The sequence below is a fragment of the Corvus kubaryi genome, unplaced genomic scaffold (assembly GCF_017639235.1).
Source record: "Corvus kubaryi isolate FWS band 111438036 unplaced genomic scaffold, C.kubaryi_AGA036_p1.0 65329, whole genome shotgun sequence".
NCBI classification, from domain to species: Eukaryota; Metazoa; Chordata; class Aves; order Passeriformes; family Corvidae; genus Corvus; species Corvus kubaryi.
Genome location: NW_024581924.1, coordinates 259,832 through 280,596, shown reverse-complemented (window position 1 = coordinate 280,596; position 20,765 = coordinate 259,832). Strand labels below are relative to the sequence as shown.

Here is a 20,765-nt window from a genome sequence, read left to right as displayed (position 1 = left end):
GGCACATGTCCTGTGAAGCTGGGCATTTGGAAATGCCTGCTGGGACTTTCAGATGTCATGGTTGGGCTGTTTCTTCTGAAAATCAGACACTGTTAACCCTAACCGTGCAACCCTTTTTGCTGTGTTGGAGTGACTGTAGGAGCCATAGGAAGTATCATGCTTTGAAATACAAAAAGAGTAACTGCTTTTTGCCTTGTGTCTGTAGCAGTACTGACCAAAATCTAGGTTGGCTGATTTTCTTCCCCAGCTTTCCTAAGCTTCAGCCACCTCGCTGCCTCCCAGCCCCAGCAAGCCTCAGACTTTGAGGCAGAGGCATCTCAAGATCTTCAGTGGGTAGATCTGGGGCAAGAACAATGACTTTGAAGAGCTTGCATCACCCCAGCTGCCATCAGGGGCCCTAGAGCTATTCTAGCAATGCACAGGGAGCACTGTGAATAAATGCCGCTCTGCTCCAGTTGTTGCTTTTTCACAAAGCATCTCTGTGAGCTTCATGAGACATGAAATGCCTTTTGGCATTGTAATGGCTAGGAGATAAATATTGACATTGTAGGGGGGGGAGAAAAGGATTGTTCATTATTCAGTATATTTTACCTCAGGAATGATGGTTGAGTTTTAAAGACAGCCTGTCACCCCAGTGAAGGCAGGAGTGACACTCACAGCCGGTCGTGCTGAGCAATCTGTGTGCAATGTCTGGGCTGAATCTCCCAGGTGTGGCTGTCAGCGCAAACACCCAGGGACAGCAGACATGCAAGGGGAAGCCACAGCAGCTTTCCATCGATCCACAGCCCAGACAGGCAGGGTAATGGGGTCCCATGATGGAGCTGCCATTGATCACTGAGCCAGCAGAGGACTGCCCAGGAACGAGAGCAGAAAAGATATTTATTGAGTAGAAAGAAATGGGGCTTCAAATTGCAGTAACTGGGTAACAGGTAAAAATGTTTTGCTGCCACAGAGCTGTGACAAGGGGAACAGGACTGGCAAAAAGAAATACTAAACACTCGAACCAAAGCTCAAATGAACATGGTACCCTGCAGTGGATAGAGCATGGGGGACACTTTGTACTTGTTTGTGACAAGGAAATAAAGTTCGTTTTACAGGAGATGGAGAAACACTTGGAGGAAATAAAAGGAAGCACCCAGGATTGCTGAGTGAAGAGGGTGGGGATGATTTGGCCATGAATCCTTGATGGCCATGACTTGAAGTTTCTCTTGACAAGCAGAATAGGGACAGAGCCACTATGGAACATTAGATAAGACCTAAAAAGTAAATGAAAATTAGAAATTGCAAGAACATGGCCTGCTTCATCCCTGTTCGAATACCAGCATTATTCCTGAACAGCCAAGAGTTTACTAGGGCACTTTAAAGTCATGTAAATCGGTCAGCTTGTTGGCAGAATCTGCTTATCCCCAAAACACGAGAAATTACTTCCTGACGGCCAGATGAGAAGCAGGCAGCAATGAGACATATCAGCAAGGGTGTAGAACAAGGCAGAAGACTCCAGAAAGGGCATTTTGCATTTGCAAGTGTTCTTCTGTGTGATGCCCAGGTCCAAGCAGTGCCACAGAAGCTGCTTCTTGTAATGGCAGTGGTGCTGCATGGCCAAAGACTCCCCCAAACACTGGTCTTCCTGTGCATTCATTCCCAGCCTTCCATCCAGAAGCACACAGCAGATTCTGGAAAAAACAATCCTCCTCATCCAGTGCTTCACCTCAGGGTGAGTCAATGCTACAGCCCCACATGCCCATTCCTGGCCTGGTTGTCTGCTTCTCTGTGGCAGTAGCAAGATGAATTCCCCTCTGATACTATCGGCTTTTGGAGTGTTCCCAGCCCAGAAAGGAGCTGTCCCACAAGGCCTGGGGTTCCTCCACTGCACACCAAAGGGATGATGGTGCTCAGGTGCTGACTACCATTACTGCAAAAGGAGTTTTGCCACTGTAAATCTCTACAGAGGGATTTGAAATGCATGCTAATGGGCAAAAGCCTCATTAGCTGATTTGAGCTAGCATTTATTACAGAGAGAAGCTAATTTTTTTACTTTTAGTTAAAGATGATTTAGAACTGTTAAATGTTTGAAATGTTACTTTTGCTCAAGCTAGCACTTCCATTGCCAGAAGCAATATTCTTGCCTTTAATGATTAAATAAAATATTGGCCAAAGACCTGAGAAGACCTTTCTTGACAGCCAGCTGGGAGATGGTATGAAGCCAGAAACAATTTTCACAGATTTTTTTTTTCTTTTTTTTCCCCCTGAAATAATTTGAAAATATTTTCTTCTCATGAACATACCTAGCTGACTCTGGTCTGTAGGTGTAATGGCTGTGCCCCCACCACCAGAGTCACCATGGCAGCTCATCGTGTGTCCAAAACCCCTGGTGTTGCCAGCCAAAGCTGGGCAGGTGGGACCTGAGCTGCCTGCCTGGATATTTTGCCAGACAGTCAAAAACAGGGGCATCCCATCTTACAGAAATCATGGTTCCCCTCTTTTTGCCCTGTCCCTGCCGTGAGCCCAAGCATCCCCACCCTCCCCACCCTCTGCCATGCCCAGCCTAACACTGGCCTTTGGTGAAAGGGCAAAAAAAAAGGTAAGCACCATTTCTCACGTGTGACAGAAGGCAGTGCTGCAGGGATTCACTGATCCCTCCTGACATCCTTGCCCACCTGTCCACCTGTCTCAGCTCTCCCTTTTCCCACTGTTTCCATGCAGCCGGCCGCAGCGGCAGAGGCGGGAAGCCCACGGTGAGGTGCAGAAGCAAGGCAGGTAAGCAGAACCCGCAGGAGGCTGCTGCTGGCCCAGGCCTGTCAGCCACACACCCGCGGCTGGGCTGGGCAGGGGAAGGGGGCACCACTTGGACAAGCCAGTAGTCTTTAGGCATTGGTCATGCCATTAGCGGGATCCAGCAGGCCCCAGGGGAAGCCCTGCTGGCTGACACCCTCATGGGACTGAGGTGTGATGCCATGGCCATTTGCCACACCCCCTCAGGCTTCATGTGGCACTGAAGTGCGGTTTGTGTTGCCTGTGATGTGGGAGTGGGTGCCCCCCTTCCAAGAATCCCTTCTGCAGAGCTGAGCCTGCTCCATGGGCTCTCCATCGTGCCACTTGTCCCTCCCACTGCCACTGGCAGGGAGAAAGCACCTTTCTGAGCACAGTCAAACCAGCTCACAAATGTTTGCTTTGCCAGTGGCCTGCTGACATTGCTCCTCTGTCTTGGACAGGCATAAACCTTCCCTAATGTGCACTCACAGGTCTTTCAGAGGCTGAATTAAACCTAATGCAGAAGCAGGGCCCACCTTTTAAAATGCCTGAGGGATAATTCATGACTAGAACCCACAGATGGAAGTAGAAAATTCACCTCTTGTAGAAATTATTGAACTGAGACTAAGCATCTTTCTAAGATACTTTGTAGTCCAGATAAAGCTGACCACAAATCTGTGAGAAGTACAGCATAGCTAAGCAGTCTCGTTTAGGAGAAACTTTATCTCAGGAACTTATTCCTCATCAAGTTTCTTTGTCAACCTGTTTTCCTTTAATCTATTTCTTACTTGTCTTGCGTATATTCAGATGAGTGCCTCTCTGAGTGTGCCATCTTTTCTAAAGTCAAGAACCAGCAAAACATTTCCTCCTTTTTTGGTGCCCTCCTGCCACTCAAGTGGCTGGCATGCAGCTGTCTCTGAGGGCAGCAAAGGCTTCCCTTACACAAGGGAGCAACCAAGGCGCTGCTGCCACCACCATCCCAGCCGAAGCACTGGGGCCCTGAACAGTAGTTTGCATTTTGGATGTGGAAGGGGATCAGAGCCTCCTCTGTCCAGCACTTGGCGCAACACCAACAGCTTCTGGAATTACCCTCCCAGGCTCTTTAATGCTCAGAGACCTCTCAGGTCTGTAATGCTCCTTTTTATCCTTGATGGAAATCTGGGACAGAAGCTAATCATTTTATCCCAAGTTAGGGGATGGCCTGCCTCCTGGCCTGTTTCCCAGACTGTCTCCATTTTGTTCCTGGGCAACAGCCAGTAGCTTATTTGATATATTGTTTCCCTAATTCCTGGCCTCACACTCCATCATAACTCAATGTCAGGAATGCCTCCCCCCTCTCCGCTTACCCACACATGCTATTCCTCCAGCCCACATTTTTTAATGACTGTCCCCAAACTGATGTATGCAGAGAGAATTTTACAGGGACAAAAAGTCACCAAACAAAGGTTTTCTCAGTGCTAAAATCATCACAGGTGCCGAAGCTGTATGCTGAGTGCAGGAATCAGTTTTTAATGACATGCTGCCAACCACTGCCACAATCACAGGGTCATGGTCTAATGGGGGATGTTCTGAGAGTAAATGGAGTGAAACAAGCACATATTCCTCACAGGCACTGCTCAGGGCTCATGGCTGTGTTTCTCTCCTCCTGGTAGCCCAATCTTGAAACGAAGCCCTGACATCACCAAATCTCCCCTGACGAAGTCAGAGCAGCTGCTGCGAATAGATGACCATGACTTCAGCATGAGACCGGGTTTTGGAGGTATGAAACGTGCACATTTGTCACTGTTCCTGTTTTACACTGTCACTTCTTTATACTGTAACATGTACAGCAGTGAAGAAGCAGATTTCTGTTATTTTGAGTTGTGAATTCATGGCATACTCAGGGGAATAGAGGTGCAATGAAATAGCCTCCTGGATGAGCAAAAATAATAGTCAAAGGCATGGAAACGTGATTAACAGGCAATGTAATATTCCTGGTGTTCAGTGACACTTTCCTCTGATAAAAATCTACAAATACACCTTATGTTTATTCCTGAATGATGGGGGAAATTCTAAGAATTTGGTCTTATTACGGCCATGCGTGTGCATAATCAAATGATGTACCATACTTACTTCATTTATAACCCAAAAGAAAATATTTTGACTGCCTGTGTTAATGCTTGCTCACAGTTTTGTGGCTGTGTGCTAGAGCAACCTAAGCTTTCAGGGAAACGGATGAAGGAGAACATGGGAACACGTTTTCTTTCAGCCCATCGGATTAGAGAATGTTGTAATTTATCTACCCTTTCTGGCTGACAGATGGTCATTCAAATCCAGGATACCATTATATACTCTGATGAAAGAAGATTTTATCGCTAAATGCTCAATATACCAAATACCAGCATGTTCAATTAATTTAAAAACATTTCAGTTTCATAGCAGTTCACTAATGTGAGCATTATTTCACTTGACAGCTCTCCTGGACTGTAATTGCCAGAGGTATACGAGGGACTAGTCAAAGCCTGGAGGAGGGAAAAAAGTTCAGAATGCCTATTACCTGGGGTCACAGTTGGATCCTTCCCCTCAGGAGCCTCAGTGGTACATGCCTGTGTCCTGCAATGGATCCCCTCTTGTTACCCTTTCTTTTCCACAGCTGAGCACTGAGCCTTGTAAAATTCAAATACACATAGTAGCTCTCATGGATGTTATTAGCCTGCAAGGGGAGCAGAAGTGAGGGAAAATCTCCCACATTCCCTTAGTTGTGCCACCACTGCTCGCCCTGTGAATGGATCCTCTTGCAGTAATCTGTCTCACCAGTCCTGGACCCAGGCCTTAGAGCTAAAAACAATTAAAATTGCTTGTAAATTTTGAAGTGACATATGTAGGATGACACAATAAAAAGAGAAGGTTATTACTAGGTCAGTCTTATTACTGACTTCAATTGTTATTAGGATGTTTTTGTTGTGAATTCCAATAATTTATACTTTCTATTGGTTTGCTGTTGTTTCTATTTCAGATTGAGCATCTATTTCTATCTGTAAGATAGTAAAGTGAGAGGATTACTTTATCTCACTAGGTTTGTACTTTGACAATGTTTTTTTTTTTTCCCTAGGCCCTGCAATTCCTGTTGGGGTGGATGTCCAAGTTGAAAGTCTGGACAGCATTTCTGAGGTGGACATGGTAAGAGTCACAGATGGGACCTCTGGAGACCAAAACTCTTCAGGCTACCTGGGCTTGTGTCCGTGGGGTTTGAATACTGCCAAGGACAAACACCCCACAGCCTCCAAAGGCAGATTCAGGTTTGATCTCAATCTGCCAACAGTTGCTTCTATTGACCTCATGCTACCATTTCATGTCCCTTGAAGCAGAAGGGAGAAATCTGACCCTTTCTCTTCTCTAGGACAAAATGATAAAACACTGCCAATACTGTCTCAAAGGATTTAGGTTTCTATATTTTCTTGAATAGTGATAACACACTTAAAAGCTCTGAGGAGACCAATGAATGTGTTAGTTTTAAGGCACTTAAAGTGACATAATGTCACTTTGGACATGTTCTAGGGTGGTCAGTGGCCAGACACCTCCCAAGGGAAAAGGGGAGTGGCTTTAAACTGAAGGATGGTAGTTTTCAATCAGCTATAAGGAGGACATTCTTTACGCAGAGCATGGTGAGGCACTGGAACCGACTGCCCAGAGAAGCTGTGGATGCCCCATCCCACTCAAGGTCAGGCTGGAGAGGGCTTTGAGCAACTTGGTTTAGTGGAAGATGTCTCTACCCATGGTGGGGAGCTTGGAACAAAATGGTCTTTGAGAGCACTTTTCCAATCCAAACCATTCTATTATTTTATGACTCAAAGAGTCTCTCAGTAACTCAGGTTTTGCTTTGGAAGAGAAAAAATCACTCCCCAATACAGAATATTATTTAAAATGTTTCGACTTTTCAATAAAATTATCAAATAGCTCTGAAGGTTTCATGGGAAGCCCCAAATTCTTGGTGCTCCTCATTAACAGACAGAGGGTTAAAGAGCCTGCACTGGACCTCCTCCCATGCCTGAGCCAGGAGCAGGGCTGTGTGGCAGCACAGCTGGTGTTTGGCAGGCACACTGGTGGCATGTCAGGCTCCTCTCACTGCAGCTATTTCAGCTCGAGTGGGCTGGGATACTGCTGTCATCCGACCTCAGGGGTGAGCATTCTCCCTAGAACTGGGAACCCCTTCAGCTGACTCCAGTGCTCTTGGCACCCCAACAGATAGTCATGGGTATCCTGAGCTTTCACGTGTCCTGGTTGAGGAGAAAGCTTGTGAAGGTCAAGAGGGCCCCTAAAAAGCTTTGGGAATTGAAAGCAAAGTGGAAGAACTAATATAGAGGACATAGAAGTTAAAGAAAAAACCCAAGCCCCCAAAACAAACCATGAACAAAACAAAACCCAAACAAAAAAACCATTCTTGGTTTTTTTTAAACAAACGTTACAATTTTGAATTAGTTCCCATGGCTTTTGTATAGTGTCCCTGTTCCTCTAATGTCATGTTGCAACACTCAGCAACATGGGAAAACCACTAGATGGCCTTGGGTTAAAAAAAATTCAGGATCAATTTTGGCTGATAGCAAAATAATAATGAAGATTTTATATTTTCAGAATCAATTCTTTTTAACTCATGCAGAGTTTTTTATAGAAAAAAGCCATGGTGCTTAGCAAGATTACATTACTTTTTAAAGGAAAAGACATCAGTGACAGAGTTATTTATTCTCAACTAAGCTTAAGCTTGAGAAGTAAGTTGTGTCTGAACCCAGTAAATCTGTCTGACCTGTTGAGTAAACAGGCTGCAGCTGGTGATGCCCCTTGCAGCTCGGGGAGTGGATGTACCTTCAGGAGAAGTGCTTCACAGTTCACAGTTTGTCCCAGAGAGGAGCAATCACTGCTATGCTGATAAGGTGTAAGTTGTGACAGAAACCTGTTTGCTGCAGGACTTCACCATGACGCTTTATCTGAGGCACTACTGGAAAGATGAGAGGTTGTCCTTCCCCAGCACCAACAACCAAAGCATGACCTTTGACGGCAGATTGGTGAAGAAGATCTGGGTCCCTGACATGTTCTTCGTCCACTCGAAGCGTTCCTTCATCCACGACACCACCACAGACAATGTCATGCTGCGGGTCCAGCCAGATGGGAAGGTACTTTATAGCCTCAGGTAAAGCTGCATTCGGTCGATGCAAGCTATTAGTGGAAAGAGAAAGTGGTTTAATTGATTCCTGTATTGTGTTTTTTGCATGACTTCATATTAAAAAGAAAAGCATAAAAAAGAATTAATGTGCTGACTATCCACAGACATCTGAGTGCCTGTGTGAATACATTTAAGTGCCTGTTGCAGAAAGACATTTCTGTGCCAGTGTTGCTGGTTCCACCAGTGTCCCTTTACCTCGTGAGCATGGCCAGCCCCTGTTCCTGTTGGAAAGCTGTAGTCAGTCATGGCAGAACCTCGGAGCAGCTCAGCAGGGGCCAGCAGGCTGCAATCCCCTCAGAACACTGCTGAAGAGGCAGGGCACATTCTCAGTAAAAGGGCAGTGTCTGATAATAAAGAGAAGTCCAGGGCAGCTGTAGTTATCCACTTCACTACACAGCCAAGTCTCTGGACCTAGCAAAATGAGCAATTGAAATTATTGCCTGAAAGCAATAATGATGAAGTATAAATTATACTGAGTGCCACTTTATGATAAGCAAAAAAACAGGGGGAACATCCTTCAGCATGTAAAGTGACAAGTTTCAAAGCAAGGCTATATAGCTTCTGGTGACTCCTGTGATGGTTAGAGCAGCCCAAACCCTTGGTTTGGCTCTTCCTGCGTTTTGCTCACCTTTCATGTAAAATCCATTATAGCTCCTTGCAGGAGACATTTTTGGTAAACATTATTTTGTCCTCTGGCTTGAGAGGTGGTTCCAGCCCTGGCTTTCTCCCTTATTTTCCAAATAGTTCATCTGCTGACATAGGCCTGAAACTGGGATTTTTTTTATTTCTGATAAGTAACACTTTCATGCTTGGAGATCCTAAGTGAGGAGCATCTGTGTCTTGACTTAACCCCAGCTGGCAACTAAGCCCCATGTAGCTGCTGGCTCACTCCCTCCTGGTGGGAGGGAGAACAGAATTGGAATGGTAAAAGGCAAACAAGCTTCATGGGTTGAGATAAAGGCAGATAATTAGGTAAAGCAAAAGCCCCACGCACAGGCAAAGCAGATCGAGGAATTCATTCACTGCTTCCCAAGGGCAGGCAGGTGTTCAGCCACCCCCAGAAAAGCAGGGCTCCATCACTCGTAACAGTAACTTGGGAGTGCAAATGCCTTTATTCCAAACTTCCACCCCTTCCTTCTTCTTCCCGCATTTCATATGCTGAGCATGATGCCATATGCTGGGGAATGTCCTTTTGGTCAGTTGGGATCATCTGTCCCCTCCAAACTCCCTGTGCACCCTCAGCCTCCTCCCTGTTGGAGTGAGGTGAGAAGCAGAAAAGGGCTTGATGATGCACCAGCTCTGCTCAGCATTGATGAAAATATCCCTGTGTTATTAACACTGTTTTCTGGACACATCCAAGATATATTCCCACACTAGCTACTGTGAAAAAAAATTAACTCTATTCCAGACAATCAAATGTAGATTTGTCATTCTACAAAAGAAAATTAAATCTGTGCTTCTGTTTTACTTGGCTGCAGCTCCATCCAGTTAGAAAAAAAACATAGAACCCACAAAAACCTATTAGAGTGGAAATTTCTGTACAATATTCTGATGCAAGAATGTCAACATCACTTCCACAGCAATGAAATAACAAGATATCTGATAAACAAACAAAGCATCAGGTGATAGATAATATATTCTGAAGGACAAAAAGATGGAAAACCTGTCTGATAGGAGGTCAGTATCAGCAAGACTCATAGATTTAACTAATGAGAAAGTTTCAGAATACACTGCTTGTGAAGGCTGTAGAGGTCTTCAGGGAATGTTGGTAGCGGCAGAGGTGAAGCTGAGCCTGCCACAAGGTGAGGGGGTAACTTCTCAGCCTGCCAAGGTGTTTTATGATTCTACAAAAAAAGTCAAGCAAAGAAATTCTTGATTCCCTAGGGGGAATCTGTTTGACAAGCATTCTTTTGTTATTTGATATTTTTATCTTACAGTTCATTTGAATTCATAGCCTGGACAGTGGCTGCCATCTCATTATCAAAGCTCTTTCTTCACTCAGCAAATTAGACAAAGTTCAAGTATTCTTTAGGCCTTTGCAAAGTTTGGTCAGGTCCTGAGTACAATAAAAAAGGACAATAATATGACATAATGTTCAGCTATAGCATGCATGCCTACACACTCATTTAGCTGCCAATCATCTGCATTGCAAGCATTTATGGTTATCAAAAGAAGATGAGAACAGGAGAACATCAGACTACGCAGATCCTGCACAGTCTTGTGCTTAAACAATTGCCTGTTACAAAATGGTGGTGACTGTCTTCAATAGCAAATTGGCAGAGTTTCAGTATTTTATTCAGCAGCAAGTGCAGGTTGCAGTGCTTCGTGAATGCTGGGGAAGGATGAAGGCCCCCGTAAGAGTGAACAGGTCATTACTGCCTGGCTGCCTTGCTGAATGCCTCTGCCTGCAGTTTGCATTTTTCCTTGGTGTCTGCCTCTTTAGGGCTCTTTGCCAGACATTGTTTTCTCATCTTGGAAACCACTGTAGACCTCACTGGCACCTAAACTTCTATCTGAGCCAAGCACTTTCACTCAAGGGCAGGAAAGTAAGAGCAGATGAAACGCACTCGTGCAGAAGGACTGCTAACATAAGGGATGGCATTGTGTTTTTATCATTGTGTGACAGATGTCTCTCTACCAATAACCTTTCCGTAACTTATTAATTCTTTCCCCATTATGATTTATACTTTTATTTTCATTTACTTCTCTAGAGTCCAAACCAGTCGAGTAAAGATTTATGGATGTTTCCAGTTCAAACACCAAATCATGCTTTTAAAAATGTGATAATCAGACTATAGCAAGGCCGGAGATTTTGACTGATGGGCCAGAGCATTTCGGTGGTCACTGTTGCATTCCAGCTCCAGCCCTGACTCAAGGCACTGCCTGTGCCCTCTGGTGGCTGATTCCCACGTGTGATCACCGGGTTCCCACTGAGCACCTGGAAATTCGCGGTGTGCAAGGAAATTACCTGTGTCTCTCATGGCACTACGATGGCTTTGATAAATGGAAATTATTTTATCATACAAAGCATCTGTTTAAGGACAGATGTCTGCAGAGATATATTTGCTGATTGTCAGGGGGAAAAGTGTTCTTTTTGCCCTTCCCCATTTTCTTCTCCAATACTTTTCTCATCTAGTAGCAATTTGTAATGGCCTACCTTTCTAGTCATCTTTTTTAACAATAGTTTGCTGAGAGGAAGAAATGCTTTAGCTAAAGTGGAATGGCTTTAGCTGACTGGAAGGAATTTATCTTCAGTTGACTGGTACTGGCTGTAGCAGTTTAACAAAAGGCCAAACTCACAGCTTTAGTATTTTTCAGTCACATAGGGAGACAAGTTTTTAACTGAGTGATTCTTATTGTTCCTAGAGTTACAGTAACAGCAATGTGCAACATGGATTTTAGTCGCTTTCCCCTGGACACACAGACGTGTTCCCTGGAGATTGAAAGCTGTAAGTAAAGTGGAGGTGTAGGGGAGCAAAGGGCTGCACCCCACGGGCACCCAAACTGTGTTATTGTTACGATCCAGTTTAAACCCAGAAAAGCAAAGCAAGCTAAGTCTCTGTGCATAAACCGGAAAGAACTTAGAAGGTTCAAAATATCCCCAGAAGCGAGATTCAAACCAAATGAGGTTAGATGTTGTTGCCAAAAAATTGATGTATTTTATTTAATAGTAGAGAGGCAAAGAGAAGGGAAGAGAAGAGAAAACAAAGAAAGAAATAGAAAAAAGAAGTGTGCATGGGGGGTGGGGGAACAGGGAGAGGTGACAGGGGTTAGGTGGAAGCAGATCACCCATCCGAGGCTCCCAACGACGTCTCGTTGCTCCCCTCCATCCGGTCTGCTGGTGGTGAGGGTCCCCCATTGCCGTGCCGCCACATGCCACCACACACCAAAGAGTGCAGAATTCCATGGATTAATAGACACTTTGGGCCAGGTGGGAACACCCACGTGTCTCCCCTTGCAGGGGCGGGCTTGACACTGTCCCTTGCAACACTGAGGGTGTGTTGCATCATCTCTGGTGCTCTGGTGCAGGGTCTGGGGACCCCTTTGAGGGGGGCCCCTGTGATGGGCCATGTCACCCCCTTCTGCTGTGGATAAGCTTCCCCCCCGGTGAGGACCCCTCAGCTGGGCTCCCCTGCACAGTGGAGGATGGGCGGTCACTGGGCCTCTGACCAGAGGCCTTTCCAAGATACCCAAAGCCTCTCCTCCCTCCACGCCTTGGTTCGAGGGTCTGTTCGAGCCTGGCAGCTGATAGCCCTGGGGCTGTGGTCCTCATCTTGGAGGTGTTAAGTCTGTGCTGATTGAATGTCCCCAGCCCTGAGTTGTTACTTTATCTTATCTTCATCAGTGAGCGGTGTCAGGCCTCTGTCAGGGCCCCATTCAGGGTGCAGTAGTCTTCTCTGCAGCTTTTGCAATACAGTTTTTAAAGTCCTTTAAGAAAATGTTTAAGTCATAAAATATACTATTTCAGTCTCTGACAGTTATACCAATAATTAATTATATCAATAATTAATTATACCAATAGTTAAACTGCTGCTACATTCACGGGAGCTCTAACAAAGTCATCAGTCTTCAACACTGAGGAAAGCTCCCTGCCCTTATTTTTTCACTAGAATTAGATGGTGCTTGCAATAAGTGTTTTTAAAAACCAGCTGTGAGCATTGTCTTGCCAGTGGCCCTGAATGCCAGCCATGCTGCCCCACTGTCACCCCACCCCTGGGCAACTTGCCTGCAGGTCAGCAGTCTCCAACAGCACCTGTTTGCCCAGGTGCCCTCAAACACATGGATAAATGGCCGTACGCCCTTCACAGGCACCTTCTGCTCATCCATGGTGTAGAAACCACAGTGCGGTGGTGACATTAATTGCCTTCCTCTTATGCTTCTTAGTCCTATTTGAGATAAACCCAGCTTATACCCTTAGTCCCAAGTATGGTGCACATATGAATTGGCCAGATTTCATATAGCAGCATTTTAAACTTTTGCCTTTTTCGAGTCATTTTCTTCTCCTTCTTAAGCTTGCAATAAGAAATGACAGTCTCAATTCTGTTTTAATACATTTATATGTGATTTTTTTCTCCCTGTCTGAAAGGAGCTGCTACTAAACTCATCTGAAAGGATTAATGTTACTGTTACTTCCACATGTATTAAAAAACTAAGTAATGTTCATGTGTATATCACAGGCGGAAAGTTTACCCAAGAGTTTTTCCTCCTGCATGCCTCAGACCATTGATAGATTGTTCCTCTTGTCACCCCAAGCAGGTTCTTTCTGCTAAGGCTCCTTTTCTTTACTTCTTATTTTAAGAGTTTGCAAGAGATAGTTTTTCAAGTTCTGATGTGGTGGGTTGCTTGACACACATATTGCAAGTGTGAAACTACGGTTAGAGAAACAGGAGGGTTTACAAAACATACAAGGCCTCAGGCCTGAGAGCTGTGACAATGAGCTAGTCCACTCCTTGCCACAGCCATACACCACCTAGGTGGGTGGCATTCAGGAATCTGACCTTTTCAGCTGGAAGCTCTGAGGTAGCCAGGAGGGCTGTCTGGGCACACCCTGGGCTGTGGGGGTGGTAGCAGCTCTCTTAGTGCACTATCCTGAGTTTGTTCTGCTTCCCTAGATGCCTACACTGAAGATGACCTTATGCTCTACTGGAAGAATGGGAACGATTCCCTAAAAACAGATGAGAGGATATCGCTGTCCCAGTTCCTGATTCAGGAGTTTCACACCACCACAAAGCTTGCCTTTTACAGCAGCACAGGTGGGCAACCAGAGCACCTGCCAGAGAGTGCGCTGGGGGAAGAAGGGGGTGCAAACTCTCTCTTGACCTTGGCTGTGGAGGACTGTCCACATGTTCTCTCTGTGTCCCATCAGACCTGCCTCTTTTCTATACCAAGTTGGCTGTCCCTGCCACACACTTCCATCTTAGTGGTCATGTAGTCTGGAAAGACAATCCCTCTTCAAGATCACACCAAGTCTTAACTTGAATTAAAGTCTCTGATTGCATAGGTTATATTTTCTGGAAGATACCAGCCCGAGAGATGCTTTGACTTTGATAGCTGGCTCAGTAAGGAGTTGTTTCTGTAAATCGCAATGATCTGCGGCCATTAACTGTTTTCATAAAAGAAAATTAGTCACTCTCCCCCTGATGCAGCATCACCCTATCTGAAAGTAGTCTGATGTTGGTGTAACTTCTCTTTTTCATTCTCTCTGTTTCACAGGGTGGTACAATCGCCTCTATATAAACTTCACTTTACGCCGACACATCTTCTTCTTCCTGCTTCAAACCTACTTCCCTGCCACTCTCATGGTCATGTTGTCCTGGGTGTCCTTCTGGATCGACCGACGAGCAGTTCCTGCCAGAGTCCCGTTAGGTAAAAACAATCTTGTAGTCAGCAGACCTGAGAGACAAAGGCTGCAACCACAGCCTTGGCCATCAAGATGAAATCCCCGGTGCCATGCACTGCCCCCACACTGCCTTGAGGCACAGAAATCAGCTATGCCACACACGTGTGCCCCAGGAACAGGGCATGTGTCCCCTCATGATGCAAACTCTCCACATACTCTACAGTGCCAAGAGAGTTGCTTTCCCTGTTTGCACAAGATGCACCTGGAATGAATCAGAGAGCAAATGTCCCACCTGCTTTTATTGCTCTAAACAGAGACAGGGCACGTGTGTAGCCAAGGTGTCAGTATCCTTCAGAGACTTCAGTGAGTGAGAAGGTGAAAGTCAGTATCAGCAGCCCTGACAAAATTTCAGCTTATTGAGTTTTGCTAGAGGAGGCAGGGTGGAGGTAACACAGCTGAACTGTGCCGTGCAGTTTTACTTGTTAAATGAGTTTGCACTGCAATCTGAGGGATTCAGCTTCCCCTTTTGCAGCATCTTTCAGAGAGATGAAGCCATATGTCACAGGAGTCACCATAGGAGCAGAACTGTGATACGGACGTAAATCTTCTTCTAAAGTGGATGCTTTGCCCTCAGCAAAGTGCTGTTTGTTTTTTTGCAGATTCTGAGCTCAAGCTTGCTTCCTCTTATTCCAGGCAACATGCCTCAGGATTTTATTTATTCTTAAAATCTTATTCTTCAGTGGAGAGATTATAGACAGACATAATAGGGACGGCAATAGGGTAGTTTTTCATGTCTGAATTTAGAAACAGCACCCATTGCCTCGAGACATCATTAAAAGATGGGGGCCATGGCTTTTCAGAAGATGCAGGCACTGCCTTAGCAGTATTTTTAGCACCTTGGTACTCCTGTGAATTCAATCCTTTGTGCTTATATACATAATTTCAACTCCTAAAGTAATCACTAATGTGACATAATTAGCCCCTGAAATGAGAGGGCCATGGAGAGGCTCTCTCAGAGCCGGGGTAACGCTGAACTACAGGGGCTCCTGCCCTTCCTCATGTGCCCATTGTGCTCACCCAGGGTGTAAGACGGGACAGCACTGCCTAGTGGGGCACCATTATTCCCTGATTTTGCTCCAGTGAAGGCACAGAGCAGGTGTGAGAGTCAACTGGGGACTTCTGTGACTTCCCATGAAGGAGGACTTCCCAGGAGAAGTCCAGCATAGAGAAGACACGCGGGAAACAAGTGAAAGCAGCAGCTTTGCTTGTGTCCATGCTGCAGAGGGGTGGAACTAGAAGCTGAGACACTCAGAATCATAGAGTCATAGAACGTCTTGAGTTGGAAGGGGTCCATAAGGATCACTGAGTTCAAATCCATGTACTTGTACTCCTGCAGGGACTGTCCTGCACCTGGAATGGGGTGCAGCCAGCACAGGGTCAAAGTGCTGCTGCCTGGCCAGGGGGTGGGAGGTTGGTGATGTGGTGAGGAACCAGACTAGCAACACCCTGTGAACAGAATTAAAGCTGGGCTCACCGAACAGACAAGAAAACCCCAGTTACAAATCAGGGCTGCCTGGACCCTCCTTAGACAGTGAAACCCATTACCCAAATGTGAAAAAGATACTGCAAGATAAATTCAGATGTCAGGAAATCGTAACCACTGCTGTATTTGTGATGAGGAGCCTGGTTTGAAAGTGTCTTATGATCTCTTCTGCTGGTGTATTCCCAGGGATAACCACCGTGCTGACCATGTCCACGATCATCACTGGGGTGAATGCCTCCATGCCTCGTGTTTCCTACATCAAAGCAGTGGATATTTACCTGTGGGTCAGTTTTGTGTTTGTGTTCCTCTCGGTGCTGGAATACGCGGCTGTGAATTACCTGACAACGGTGCAAGAGCGGAAGGAGAGGAAACTGCGGGAGAAGGTGAGGTTTTTTATCTCCAATATCATTTTATTGCCCCTGGGAAAAGGTGTGGCAAAAGTCTGGAAATGTTCAAAGCTTTGCAACTGCAGTGTGCTGCTCTCAGCTGCCTGGGGAGAATGCAGTGCATGCAAAAAGACACCAGCAGTGAGGCATTCCAGGTTACAAAGCTTTGTGACACAAAGCCCACGCCAAGCTCACTGCTCTTTCTTTGGAGTCTGAGCACCCTAACTCCCTCTAGGTATAGATGTATATAGTACACCTGTATGGATGGCATAGGTTTTAGGATTTTACCTTTAAATAGTTTTTTATACTGAAGATTAAAACCTGTGGATATAATCAGTTGGATTCTGCATTTTGAGTTTCAGGTGACATGACAAATATCCCCCACTTTTGTCTGTGCACAATCTAAACTTATACAATGGTCCCAATTTTCCCATTTTGCCCTTGTTACATTAAATTTTAACTAAAATTTCAGCCTAAGTTCTCTCCAAATGGGGCAGGCTTCATACATTCCTTCTTGTGGTTTCCCTCTGTCCTCCTCTCTGATTTTCTCAGCTGCAAGGTGCAGGTCCAACATTTATTTACACCCTGATACCTGTGCCTAAGCCAAAGGAGCTTTTCCACAGACAGCCCTGCTCTCTCCCTGACTGCACCTGTGCTTTGCAGACATGGTAGTGGAGATGGAAAAAGCTGCTGTGCAGCTCCACCCTCTCGCTCTCCCTTTTGCATCCCAGCAGCCTGAATCCCCCAGGCCTTTCCCCTCCTCTGTGGGATGGAAGGAGGAGAGGGATGTCTGTGACTATGTGGACACAGCTCAAACCCCTGCTGCCCCGTCTGTGCCCGCAGCCTGCCTGTGCGTGCAGCCTACCTCAGCCCCGGGCCATGATGGTGGACGGCAGCTACAACGACGGGGACGTGAACGAGCTGGGGCACTTCATGTCCGAGAACGGGGACAAACAGGACCGGATGATGGTGCAGCTGGCGCTGGGCTCGGAGAGGGGCTCGGCCAGGAGGAAAAACCAGAGATACGTCAGCATGCGGATCGACACCCATGCCATTGACAAGTACTCCAGGATAATATTCCCTGGGGCATACATTCTATTTAATTTGATATACTGGTCCATTTTTTCGTAAAGATTCACAACTTCTGTAGTCACAGAGCATTGTGACATTAAATGAAAGTACAGTCTCATAGGCTAACAGAAAGAAAATAGAGAATTGTTTTAATTGGAAGATTGATTTTTTTGCAGGATTTAATTTTTTTTTATCAGAGGCAACTCATCTGTGGCATAAATAATTGTGGAAGTTTCACATGTCAGCAAAATGTAGGATATACAATCTAAAATTTTATACTTATTTAAAGATGTGCTATGTTCCTTCTTGTGCCTCACAGGCCACTGTAAACTATTTTAACAAGTGACTATAATTTCCAATTGCTTATATATGGTGCATCCTCCATTTTGTACCCCAGAAATCCTAATTCTCTGAGTACCTGAGTGCATGCATACATCTCTCAACTCAGCAGACTGACCACACTCAATACCAATAAATACAAGAATATGCAAATACTTGCATGTTTGCAGAATGAGGTCAGAAATGTTAATTACAAACACAAACTACCCAGTACTGGAAAATGCTTTGGCAAGGTTATTGATGGCTACATCTTGCTTTCACAGCTTAATCCATGACTCATTAGCAGTACTGCACTGACAGGTCCACATAGCAATACCTTCAGACTTGTGCTTTTCTTAATAGTATTTAAATAATGGAAATATTTCCAAACTGTTTTGACTAAGTTTTAAAAATATGAGTTGCAATGTACATTTAATAAGGAATGAACAAAAGCCAGACTTCCTGCAATGCTAACCAAATCCTCTGGGAAACACAGGAGTTCTCCTTGGATCTGCTTATTTGGGTCACTGGTAGTTTTGCTCTTGAGTTTCCTGGGAACAGGTTTCTCTACAAAATGATCCAGTGAAGACAGTCCATTGTCTACAAAAAAAAAAACAAACCCAAACTATTTCAGGAGAATCCTTTTTCCTCTGATATAGTCTGGGCATTACCAGTCTGTATAAGCCTGAAAACCTGTTGCAGCCTGCAATGCCAGTAGTAGTTGTACTCGCTTCCAGGAAAATCCAGGTACATCTGTTTGTAGTAAAAGCATAATAGAAAGGTGCTCAACAGCTGACAAAGCAGTAGCAAGGACTTCACAAGAGACACCATGCCAAAACCTTTGGAATTAAGTAAGAAAACAGCTTCTGCCATAAGACAGCAGCTCCGCTGCAGACACAGGTACAACTAACAGGATCTGCTTTCATGCTGCACTGTCCCCCAGCATCCTGCAGCCCACCATGCCTCAGAGAAGGCTCAGCACCTTCCAAGGCAGAGCAAGGGGACACAGCTGGAGCTGGGGGCAGTTGGCACTGACTTAAGTCCCAACTCTCCAACACTGTCTGCAGAGCAACCACTCAGTGTGAATACTCCATATGGAAAAGGCAGAATCTGTCACGCAGAAGTGATAAAATAGTTCAGGAAAACAAGAATCAGTTGAATGGAATCAGGGGCCTTTACAACACCAGCAGCACCAAAGGTGTCTCAGAATTGTGATCATTCAGTTGTTCTGCTGCCATGTTATACACCTATGTCCACAAAGCTACCTGAGGGTTTGCATTCACAGGACTTTAAACACACACACGCTTTTGCACACAGTTGCAGAATTCACTACTGCCTGCACAGCAGATACTGTTGTGTTTTACAGGTGGGGCTGATCTGAGCATCAGACCAAAGCAGTTGTGACTCCAAAAGGAGAGTGAATCTTCTTACGTGACACCTGCCCTGGCCTACCTGTTCTGTCACTCTACCATTAGGCGTGTGACACAGTCATTGCAGTTGTTTGAACACTGCTGGTTGTTGTTTTTATTTCCTATGTAAATAAATGTTACATAAACATACTCAGTTTTTCTTACAACTGCTACAATTGTACCTGAAAAACTACCTACACTCATCTCACAGCTACACTCCATAGGGAAGGCAGTAAAACCACAAAAGCTAAAAATCATTGAAAGACACACCCACTCATAAGATAGTTCTACTAATTTCTACATAGGTTTTTTTTCACATGCACATATACTATCATACCTTCATTCTATCAAGTCCCCTTCATATCATATTATTCTCCTGTAAGTTTTTTAAAGAGATTAAAAAAATGCCTTTTTTTTTTTTTTTCTTAAAACCTGTAAACATTTCAGTCAAATGAAAGTAAAAAGGTCACTCTGGCAAAAGCAGATGAAATGTTGACCACCAGGTTTGCCCACCCTACCTTACTCCTTATTCTGATGGCACCTTTCCCCACAAATAGCTCCAAGATTTCTTGGGCAAACTTGCACAGTAATGTACTTAGATTCTCAGTATTGCAAGAACCCATTTATTCCTACAATTTGAGAATAGCATGAACAGGAGTGCCAGATTTTATAGTAAGCTTTTCAGCTCCATAAGAAGCTTAATGTTCTGTAGTTTGCTGCAGTACAGTACATTCCTTTATAGACTCATTAATCTCATACTACATACATTATTTGGCATCTGATCAGTATATTAAGGGAGATTTTGAAGATACAAAGGGGAGCTGGACTTTTGAATTCCCTGGCTTTCAGTGGGAACCTGGTTTCTAACTTCCCATACAATTTTTCAGAATTTCCCTTTCAGCACAACTCCCTAAACTGATACCCCAACCTCAGTGTTTGGATTTACACTGTTAATTTACTTGTGTTTTATTTGGGAAACTCTAGTGCCTTTTCAGTCTTATATAAATGTGTATATACATGTATTCTATAACTACAGGATATGTCATACACAGTCAGTATTTGCTATCAGCAACTGTACTCATTAAACATATTTACATACACACTTTTTAGCTTTTAACCTTTCACTGTATGCATTTTGTATCCAGTCATTGACACTCTGCTCCTTCCCACTTAAGGAAAGCAGAGAGGTTTGTCTGCTTTTGTTTATTTCTAGAAACACCCCAAATCACAATAAAACTTCACGTTTGTACAGCATCGTGTGTTTTCTACCTTCAAAAGCATGATCTCCATGAGTTTATACATGTATGTAAGACCTTTTTGCTCAGGACCTGATCCAGATGAATACCAAATGTCCTTAAATCTTGTAGGGCTGGAGAGGCCCAGGGTTTCACAGGCAGGCTCTGATAAGAAGCCTCATGCACACTCCAGATCACCATGATGATGATGCTAAGCTTTTTACCTCAGACTTGTGTGCATTACAGTCCTCGGTCCTCTTGCTTTGGGTAATAATCTGCAATTTCTTTGAGATTAACCCAAAGCCCAGCCTGGAATGAGGCTATTTACAGAAGGCAGGTCTGTGGGTATTGTGGATAGACACAGGTTCCATCTGTGAGCACATCTAGCTAGCTTGTAGATTTGGAGGCTGAAGCCTTTGATGGCCTTTAAGGATGATGATAATTATTGATAGGGGGAAGCAGCAAGGAGGCAAACTTCAGTCTGCAATTGAGAAGCTGCAAATACCCCATCCCTG

The 20,765-nt window shown here is 44.8% G+C and overlaps 1 protein-coding gene across 1 annotated transcript; it reads left to right on the top strand.

Moving 5' to 3' along the window:
- The first annotated feature begins 2,655 nt into the window (after positions 1-2,655).
- LOC121673292 (gamma-aminobutyric acid receptor subunit rho-1) lies at positions 2,656-20,269 on the top strand. The gene is made up of 9 exons (XM_042046486.1): positions 2,656-2,757; positions 4,404-4,510; positions 5,843-5,910; positions 7,692-7,915; positions 11,315-11,397; positions 13,561-13,701; positions 14,162-14,314; positions 16,018-16,214; positions 17,061-20,269. The coding sequence occupies exons 2-9, from the start codon at positions 4,492-4,494 to the stop codon at positions 17,346-17,348; spliced, it is 1,173 nt and encodes a 390-aa protein (XP_041902420.1). The 5' UTR covers positions 2,656-2,757; positions 4,404-4,491; the 3' UTR covers positions 17,349-20,269.
- Positions 20,270-20,765: the final 496 nt, after the last annotated feature.

Coding starts and splice junctions, on each gene's coding strand:
- LOC121673292 (XM_042046486.1), top strand. Junction 5,911..7,691: donor GCATTTCTGAGGTGGACATG/GTAAGAGTCACA, acceptor TGTTTGCTGCAG/GACTTCACCATGACGCTTTA. Junction 7,916..11,314: donor AAGGTACTTTATAGCCTCAG/GTAAAGCTGCAT, acceptor TATTGTTCCTAG/AGTTACAGTAACAGCAATGT.